At 46.3% G+C, this 9,830-nt stretch overlaps 1 protein-coding gene across 1 annotated transcript in view; it reads left to right on the forward strand.

Annotated features, from left to right (window-relative positions):
- The window catches only part of LOC147412704 (serine/threonine-protein kinase PAK 3-like), a 44,262-nt gene extending 35,769 nt beyond the window's left edge, over nucleotides 1-8,493 (forward strand). The window contains 7 exon segments of the mRNA XM_086481096.1: nucleotides 1,947-2,010; nucleotides 3,086-3,134; nucleotides 5,750-5,862; nucleotides 6,742-6,859; nucleotides 7,710-7,809; nucleotides 8,242-8,444; nucleotides 8,446-8,493. Coding sequence (XP_086337222.1) covers nucleotides 1,947-2,010; nucleotides 3,086-3,134; nucleotides 5,750-5,862; nucleotides 6,742-6,859; nucleotides 7,710-7,809; nucleotides 8,242-8,444; nucleotides 8,446-8,493 — 695 coding nt within the window.
- Nucleotides 8,494-9,830: the final 1,337 nt, after the last annotated feature.

Here is a 9,830-nt window from a genome sequence, read left to right on the forward strand (position 1 = left end):
GTCTGTTCCTGCCCTGGGGATGTCGTCAGCTGCATCCAGCTCAGGCTGAAGCTGAGGAGATGGGCAAAAGGAAAAGCGGCTGGAGAAGGACACGAAGGGGATCCGGCTGCGAGCTGCCCCCAGCTGCAGACAAGAGACAGCCGGCCTCTCGGCGTGAGGAAGGGTCCCTGTGAGTAGTCCTCAGCAGAGCTGGTCACCAACATGCACCGCGGGGTCTGTGTGCGTAACCAAAGCACGGTATAGCTGTGGGGGCGGGGTGTGTGTGTGTGCGCAGTGAGGCTGTGTATGTAGGAAGCCTCATATTGTAAGAGCTGAGAGAGGCAGAGACAGAAGTGTCTCAACAGTAAAATCCTCCCAGCAGCACCAAGAGCGGGAGCGGCAGTGAGTCCTGGGCCCTTGTGTTATAATCAGATCTGAATTTTGAATTTCACTGATAATTAATTGTTTTGAATAAACAACTAATTTCTTATAGTTAATTATTTCCTGATTCAAATAATTTACATTATGGTAAGGAGTAGACAAAACCTCACTTATGCTAAGAGACAGCAGATGCAGGCCTTAGGAAGATGGCCAAAGCTGAAGCTGCTGTGGATTGGGAAACTGTACAGAACACAGAACGAGGAGGGAGGGAGGCAGGTACAAGGGGTGAAATTGTACGTTCTCAGCTAGTTCTCTTATGTGATGAAACCATCGAAACAAAGGAATGTTGCTGTGAAAACTCTCCCGTCCTCCCCATCCTAATTTGTATATCAGAGATTTTGATCAGTAAAATAACCAATGATTAGATTAGGAAAGGACTATTAAGAAAGTTATAGAATAGGGCGGACCAATCATTGTAACTGTCAAAATTAATAGCGGGCATAAGATGCATGCTTATGTTAAAATCTGTTAAAGATCCTGACTTTGCAGAAAAAGGGTATAAGATGTTGAATTTTTGATGTAACTTTGAAGCCCGTCGGGTGGAGCTGTCCCCGTGCTTCCCAGCGCTGCAATAAAGATGTGCCGGCTTATCTGCAAGTGTGTAGATAAATTTGTTGTGATTGCGACCCTCCGTCCACACTTGGGGCCGTGTCACCCCTCTTGTGCTCCGGGTGCCTCCCTGTGCCTGTGCCCTCCCACCTTCCATCACTGGCGTCACTCTTTTGCTTCCCTGTACCTTTCTTCTTCTGTCTGTTCTTGTCCCCTGCTCCCTCTTCGTCCCTCTCTGCTTTCCAAGCCCCTCTCTTGTTCTGCTATTCTACCTGCCCCTTTGGTTTTCCTTGCTCTCCCTCTGTCCTGCTCCCTGCCCCTCTTTTTTCCTTCCTCTGTCTCTGTCCTGCAGCGCATGGCTGGTTTTTCATTCACTGCCTCTTTGTCCCAATCTGCATTCCTCCTTGTTGTTCCCAGTCTCTCTGGCTTCTTGCCTGAGATGCTTTTTCTCTCTTGTTTGTAACAGGAGACGCTGTTCTCTAAAAACATAACGGCATTCTTTTGGCAAGCCGCTGAAACGCTGAGAAGATCCCCTCCTGGGAACACTGTGCAATATTCTTCCTGTCTGCAAGTGGCACCTGTTCATCAGAATGGATTCCAGAACCCAAGGGGCAGTTAACCTCCAGAAGTCTTAAACCTTCTGGGGAATCGCACAGACTATTTCTTGCTAAGAAGATGAAGGCTCTGTTGTTCCAGCTGTCCTTAGTGTTTCGAGACAACAAGCACTTGCACTGGTACTTGTTCTTTTCTGATCTGCGGCTCCTGTGAATGTTTCTCCAAGTTCTTGGTTTCCTGTCCGGGTGACTCTCCAGAGGACTGTAAAAATCAGTCTTCGTGGAGACTCTCTGTGCTGCGGAGCTGCCTGTATCGTTGTTGTCACCCAGCTGCCTACAAACGGCTCCCAACCCCAGACAGTGGGGCGGCATTTCTGATCTGCTGGAAGGGGGTGTCTCCATTTTTAATGTTGTTTCTTTCAGGGAGCACTGTGAGCGTGGCAGATCCTAAGCAGAAATACACTCGATTTGAACAAGTCGGGCAAGGGTAAGTCCAGTCACAGCTACTTACACAAAATCACGGGCCAGGTATTTTGCTGGTGTGATATCAAGCGTGAAGTTGGGCAAGCTCCAAACGTGTTCAGACCCTGGGTTTAGATTCTGCTGTCTCTCAGTACTGATCAGAATTGGTGCCTGTGGTCAGAAGGCGTCGTCAAAGAGCACTTGATGCTGGCAACGTCTTGTCTGCAGCGAGGGGCAGGACCTGGAAGATCTACTGTCCCTCAAGTTTGTGGCACCCGTTTGCTTGTTTTCTTAGGGGAAATCATTTTTGTGTGTCTCAAAATAATACGGCCACGCTAAAGAAAGGAGAAAAATCTTTATTGCCTGAAAGAGCAGCTTAGAACCTGATAGCTGTCAGATAAATAACACTTCTCAAGAACATTTCTTTCCACTCTTTTGCTTTAAAAAAGTATTTAGTGATCAGGATTATAACGGCATAGTTTAGAAACTGCAACCAGAGATTAAATATTCAGCTCTCTTTTCTGGCAGAGGTAGTGAAAAACAACCATTCAGTAATACATGCAGTGTCGATGCACTGTCCTTTCCTCAGATGGCTGGCACGTGTGTTCAGGGCTCTCAGAACGACTGCGTGGTGTTGCCTGAGTTTTGCAGATAGATCCAAAGAAGAGATCTGAGAAGGCACAGCTAGACTGTGTGCGTGTTACATTCTCCGGAAAAAACCCACACAAACACACCGCAGGAAAAAAAAAAGGGACAAAATAAAACCCAACAGCACAAAACTGGAGAAAAAGGGAAAAGAATGAAATCTATTATTTTCCAGTCTGTGTAGGCACCCCGCCTTTCAGTTTTGGACTGAAAGAATTTAGTATGAACTCTGGAGATTTGCATCAGCCCTTTTTCTTCCTGTTGGACCTAAGTTTTCACTTGGGTAGCCTGCATGGCAGGGGGCTGGTGGACTGCTGCACTGTGCGCTGCTGGCTGAAGGAGTGGAGGAACCAAGGTGTTTTAGAAACACTACAGGCAGCAGAGAGCTCCTGTCAGGGCTTTCACTTCCAGGGTCTAAACCACTTCTCGTGTCTTTGCTGCTCTTTTGTTTCTAGGGCGTCTGGAACTGTCTATACCACACTCGACATCAGCACGGGACAAGAGGTGGGTGTCAACAGCCCCAGCAGATTTGGCAGGGGTTCAGCGATTTCTGCCCCGGTGCGAACAGCGAATGAGCTTTCGGATCGCCAGGAGATCTTTACTGCAAAGGCTGTTCCTCTGAAGCGCAGCCTGGCGTCAGCCTGCAATGTACCTTGTCTGCTGTCTTCAGCTTTTCAGGGACAGCTCTTTAAGGGCACCGTGGTTCTGTGCCTCAGGAACTGAACGCTTCCTGTGGCTATCCGCTTTCCAGCAGCCATTGCACCGAGGGGTTGATTAATGCCTGAAAAGGTGCCTGCGAATTCCTGGGGGGAGGTCCTGGTCTCCCTGGCATCAGGAAGAGCCTTGGTGCTTTCTGTGCTTGGGCTGATGCTTCACCCATCGCTTCCAAGGCCCATCGTAAGAGAACTGGTTTTTTACTTACTGTGTCTTGAGGACAGGTTGGTGCTCTCCACAGTGCTGTTGGTCCCCGGCTGCTACCATGTTACATCATCCCTGACTGGGCATTTGAATGGAGAGAAATCTGTAAAGAAATCGCAGCAAGCCTTTGGGCCTGCTAAAAACTATAGTTTTTACTGCCAATGTGAATGTGTTGGTTTAGAAATTGTTACATCTCTGTTCCCCACTGTGCATGAAGTTGTGCTCTTACAGAGAATGTTGGTCTCGATATACAATTTAACTCTGTACATTTACAGCATGTAAAACTGCCTGTGGACCTGGCCATAGATTGGTTAGTAATACAGATCGTAAAATCTGAAGATCTGTCACAGTGAGAGGCCTCAGGAGAACCCCAGGGGTGGTCACAGATTCCCCTGTTGCTGTGAGGAATAAATAGCTTCGTTACGTCACTTAATTTTGGACACACTTTGTCCTTATTAACAACCAGCAAGAACGCAAGGAGGGCACTTTCTCCTTTCAGAGAAGGCCACACTAGCTCTGTCTTAGTTACTGAATATATTGATGCATCCACTCGCTGCTGAAGGCTGCCGTCATTCAGTCCCAATTTACCTTAACCACAGCTTCAGGCAGTAATACTGTTTAGCATTTTTTCCATCAGGTGTTTCATCTCCAAAGTGCAAGACCTAATGAAGGAGAGATCGTGTTTAGGGCTCAGTTTTGTGCTTTAGTCATCCTGAAGCTGGTTGACACACACCTGACAGATGAGAAGACGTATCTCAAGACCAAAGCTCTCTCCAAAAGAATACAGCCGAGTTTAGGTCCAGTGTCGGTGACAGCCTGTTACAGCCCGTGGAGTGGTTGCAGTGAAGTGGGGGCCGGGGGGTTGAGAAGCAGCTCTTGAAGGAGAGTTAACACTGACAGTCCCTGTAGTGGCCCCTTTAAAGTGGCATCTTAACGTTTTTGAATATGGGCAAACACTGCCTGCAAATCTGGCTGGAAAACCAGGCCCGAGAGCGGAGGGGTGCTCTCTTTTGGGCCATGTCAAGAGCAGGACTGGGCAGAGGGGGAGGCTGGCCAGACTACGGGGGAGCAAGAGGCAGACTTGAAATAGCCCCGGGGCGTCGTCTCCCCAGCGGGCGCGTGTCGGGTAGGGGGGCTCTTCTGGGGTGGGTTTGTAGGAGCCCTTGGCCGGAGCTGAGCTGGAAGGCAGGGAGGGAAGCAGGGCTGAGCCCAGAGGGACGGGGCTGGCAGAAGCGGGCTCACGAGGAGGCCAGGACGAAAAGCTCGAGCAGGGCCCATGGCTGCCTGGGGGAAGGTGGCACTGGGTGCAGGAGCCAGGCTGAGGCAGAGGCAGGCTGGCTACAGCGGTTCAGAGCAAAAGTGGTCATATTAGTGATAATTAGACAAGGTGGTGTCTTAGAGAATCCCTTTGCTCTTTGGGGCTACAGCTTCAGCTTTCTGATTTATCATTCCTGGCTGTCAACAGATACATCTGAATCTCACGGGTAGTGTCTCATCCACCTGCAGTGCTGCACTTTACAGCTGCTCTGAGACAGAGGTCTGCAAGGGATCTAAAAGCCCTAAGCTCTGCTTATGACCCTGGGTGTATCCATAAAATACTGATGAATGGATTATTGTTTTTTAACCCGGAAAATAATTGCAAATCTAAACTGTGCTAAAGAATGGCATTCAGAGTTGCAAAATAAAAATTCAAGGCATTAGGAAGTGCTAGGGTCGTACTTTTTGTGTAACCTTAGTAATCTTTTTAGTACAGCATTTGCCACGTAACGTGCATTTGTGTTTTGTTTCAGTTATGCAGTCAAGAACACCAGCAATTGCTGAAATAATGATCAAAAATCACGATTGCTAAAGCATTACCAGCTGGTTTTATGTTTTCACAGCAATAAAATCACTTCCTGCTTGAAAGCGTGCATGAATAATAATACCGTGATACACTAAGGCCATTTGAAAAGAACGTAGATAGACCTAAAAATGGTAGACCATTTTGACAGATTTACAAGGCAAAATGTATTTGGCCATGTGTCCTGCAAGCAGCACCCAAGCTAGCAAAGAAATAGGGCGTTGTAGTGTGAGTTACTGACCTCTTACGTCTAATAACAAGACAGCTTGGCAGAGGTGTCATTCCAAACCCACTCCCTTCGTGTTCATTCTGATCTCGTACCACAGACTGCTCAAATGAATGGTTTTTAATGTCATTTCAGGTGGCCATAAAACAAATGAATCTCCAACAACAGCACAAAAAGGAACGAGCTCTTAACGAAAGCCTGGTGATGAGGGAAAATAGGAATCCAAATATTGTTAACTGTTTAGACAGGTAAGTAGTTCTGGTACTATCACATGAATGTTCATTTACGTACTGCAAGCCAAAGATTAAAAAACTTCTGGTCTCTGGCAGAAGATTGACCTCTTCATTATTTATCTACTCATATACAATTTCTGGGAGAAGATTGTGTTTTGTCTGCGTTAATCTTTTCTGGCATATATAGTTTGAAGACTGTTTTTAAAAATGTGCATCAGCCATGTCTTACTAAAACAACAGCCCATGAGTTCACTACCTCTGTGTTGTTTTGTTGTTGGGGTTTTTTTGTTCCTTTTTTTTTTAAATTGATCATATTTTCTCTGTCTTATGATAAGTGCTGATAAGTCCTCATAGAAATTATTTCCGTTGGGCTGTTCCCACTATTTTCCATTACTGTGGATGCCAGGAAGACTAGGTTCTTGTTTCCAGAAACACATCATTTGCCAGTTTTAAATTTTTTTTTCCTCTCTCTGTGTGTTTTTTATGTAAGGTTTTCCAAACTGTGGACCAATTTCTGTCCTCAGTGGTACACACCCTCCTACCATGGATGTCTATGAAAGTTGTGTTGCCTTGTTTCTGGAGTTAATCCTGGAATCTTTGCGTTAAGATGATGAACCAGATGATGTGCTATGTCCTGGTTCCAGATTTATCTTTGCTGTTGGTAAACTGCATTTTTCACTTGCTTGCCATCTAAGACATGTAATTTTTCACTCGCATGCCTTTCTCATTTAGGCTGCACAGATTCTAAGTCCTGTATAGCCTAGAAGGAACGTCTAGTCATTTTATTCTGTCTTCGTTTGAAAATGACCTGGAAACAAAAGCCACCAGCAGTCTTTTCCATGAGGTAATTTAGCTGTGCCTGTTCATCTCAGTGCCCTTGTTTTCTTCTTTCAGCCACCTGGTCGGTGATGAGCTCCGGGTGGTGATGGAATACATGGCTGGTGGCTGTTTAAGAGATGTTGTTACCCAGTTTTGTATGGATGAAGAGCAGATGGCAGCTGTCTGCAGGGAGGTGAGGGATCCCGCGTGTGCTTCCTCTTCCTTGGACAGGATGGTACTGGTGAACAGGTGGTAAGAACATGAGGGATTTCATCTTGAGAGCTTTGTTTCTGCGTTGCTTTATGATATGGAGAAGAAAGGGCACCTTAAGTGAACTGCCTGCCAGTATCGCTGCACTTACTGTCCTCTGTCATTACACTCTGAAACACTGTTACTGTGTTATCTTTTCTTTTTTTTTTTTTCTGTTTTTACTCTTCTCAGCTCTACCTCTTTAAACACGTGCCTGGAGCATGTCTGTACTGCATTCCTTGCCTGTAAAAGCAAACATGCTGGTGGCAGATTTTTAAAAGAACAGCAAAGAAAAATAGAGACTCATTTGTCAGAGTCCTCAGCTTAAAAGGATAGCATTCGACCCAAAATGGCATTTGCTTCTGAAAAATGACTAAGGTGCTATTTCCAAACCTGCTATAGAGCCTGACAATAAAATCTTTGTCCTGCAACCTCCCACCCAACAGTGATCCACTTCAAACCGAAGGAAGGGACTTTCTCATTTTTGGCAAAACATAGTTTGTCATACGGATGGAGATAGCACACTGATTGGGCAGCAGCCATCCTGCCTGTGCTTTCAGGGGCTAGTCTGTGACAGTAATGGACATTTCTCTTTCCAAACCTGATAAGCCTTTATTTGGAAAGTTATTACTTTAATAGTAAGTTGAAGCACCAAGCTATTCCTCTGGACAGCGCAATATTTGGGCGTTACTCACAATTAATCTAGAAATTAAATCTTTTAGAGGCATTTCCTTTCTTGTGTGGTGAAATCAGGTCATTAATTTTTACCCTCATGTTTGTTTTTTACGTATCAGTGCCTTCAAGCCCTGGATTTCCTTCATTTAAAGCAAGTGATTCACAGGGACATCAAAAGCAACAGCATTCTACTTGGCATGGACAGGTCTGTCAAATTGGGTGGGTATTCCTGGTCAGGCACAGCCGTCCCAGGCTGTGGCACGGGGCTGCTTTTGACTGATGGCCAGTTCCCCAAAAGGGATGCCTGTGGCAGTGCGCTGACCACTGCTGCCAGCTCCGAGGACAGTTCCAACATGCAGAGAGGCACAGAAAGGAAAAAGGTGTCAAGAGTGGCTTTGGTTTGTGTGTGGCCCTTCCAGAGGGAGGCAGTTACAGTCTAACGGTTCAAGTCAATAAAAGCCACTGCAGAAAACTTGAGGGGTGTTATTAAGTGGCCAAATCAGTATTTCCGTGGCTACAGCACTGAGTAAACAGAGCATGGCAGCTTTTCCAGATAGATTCCACACCGTGTTCTCAGGTATAGAGTGGGGATTTCTTTTGCTCGCCTTCCTAATTCAAGCTGCCTTTAACACCACTTGTTTTTCTCCTCAGCTGATTTTGGCTTCTGTGCTCGGCTCAGCCCTGAGCAGAGTCGACGGAGCACAATGCTCAGGACTCCATACTGGATGGCACCAGAAGTGATGAGAAAAGAAGCCTATGGCCCCAAGGTGGACATCTGGTCGCCTGGGGTCATGGCTATAGAGATGGTGGATGGAGAACCTCCTTACTTTAGTGAAGATCCTCTCAGGGTAAGGTGCACATAAAATCAGATACCAGTGTCTTTCAAATCTATCCCGTGTTTAGTCCCCCATGAGACAAAACCCGAGCCGCATCAGCTGGAACTAGTTCCCCCATGGGCCACTTCTAAAGCTGTCAGGGAGCGCAGCAGCATCTACTGTAGCTTTGGTGACGTCAAGGGGAGAACCTCCAAAGAGCAGTGACTTGTATCCAGTTCAGAAACATGCCATTTCTGCCTTCAACGGGGCTTGAAATACCTCATATGTTTTTTGAACTCTCTTTGAGCTGTATCTCTGAGTGACAGCGATTTTTCAGCGGCAAGTTTCTCCAGTTGGCGACTTTTTCTGAAAAGCATTCCAGCTGTGTCTGCAGGCAGAGAAGTCTTTTCAAACGGGTCAGTGCCGATGGCTCACCTGAGCCTTTCAGGAGGTGTCACTGCTTATAGAAATGCCATAATTACTCATTAGCAAATAACTTCCTGAAAATGTGTTTTAGCACAGAAACTTGTAGTAAATGAATGTATTTTTAATGATTTGAAGTTTTCAGCTTCATCCTCATTTCTTAACATGAAATGACCAGCTCTTATCCCAAATGGGTGTGTAATAGTGGAGGAATGTATATAAAGATAAAACCTCATGACTGGTAGCTGGAACAAACTTAGATGCTGCACAGTTAATTCCTGATAGGGATGCAGGAATTTATGAGGAAATTAATTGTGACCCATGTGTATAGACACAGAATTTTTGTTAAGGCTGGAATTAAAATAGAGCATGATGCGTAGCTTTTCTCACAGCAGTAAGACTGCACTCTCCCTACTCTACAGCACCCAGAGTGCGTGCTGCAGGCTGAGAGAAGAAACAGCAGAAGGATCAGGACATACCCCCTGGCAGGCTACTTAAGAAAGGAATACAACAGCTACACCAGTGTCAATCCTCCACTCTGAACAAAGGTTCCTGAGTTTTCTTGGAAGACTTCTTTTGGTTTGGTAGGTGCCCCAAGGTTTTTCGTTCCAGTGCACACAGAAGGAGCAGCGTGCGCTGTGCCACCTCGTGAGGGGGGAGAAGAAGCAAACAGGTTTGGGTTCAGCCTGATGCTGAGTCAGCTGAGTGCAGCACAGCTGGCAGGGTGGCAGTAGGCCTGTGTCCCTGGTTTGGAGGCTGAAAATTCCAAGCTTCATTAACCTCAACTGTTAATTAGGGCTCCTCGAGAAGCTTCAGGTCGACTGTGAGGAAGGGAACTGGATTTCTTATCTCTGATCAAATTCACATTCAGCGATTCCTGCCCTTGCCCAGATTATTTGAGATGCTCTTTTTCTTCATACATGCCTCGTCTGCTGCGGGAGTTGAGATCAGCTTGAGCACTTGGAGCTTCAAGGCATCTTCAGGTGTCTGAGTCAACCTGCA

Source organism: Leptosomus discolor, unplaced genomic scaffold (genome assembly GCF_034619465.1).
Source record: "Leptosomus discolor isolate bLepDis1 unplaced genomic scaffold, bLepDis1.hap2 HAP2_SCAFFOLD_67, whole genome shotgun sequence".
In the NCBI taxonomy this organism is placed as follows: domain Eukaryota; kingdom Metazoa; phylum Chordata; class Aves; order Leptosomiformes; family Leptosomidae; genus Leptosomus; species Leptosomus discolor.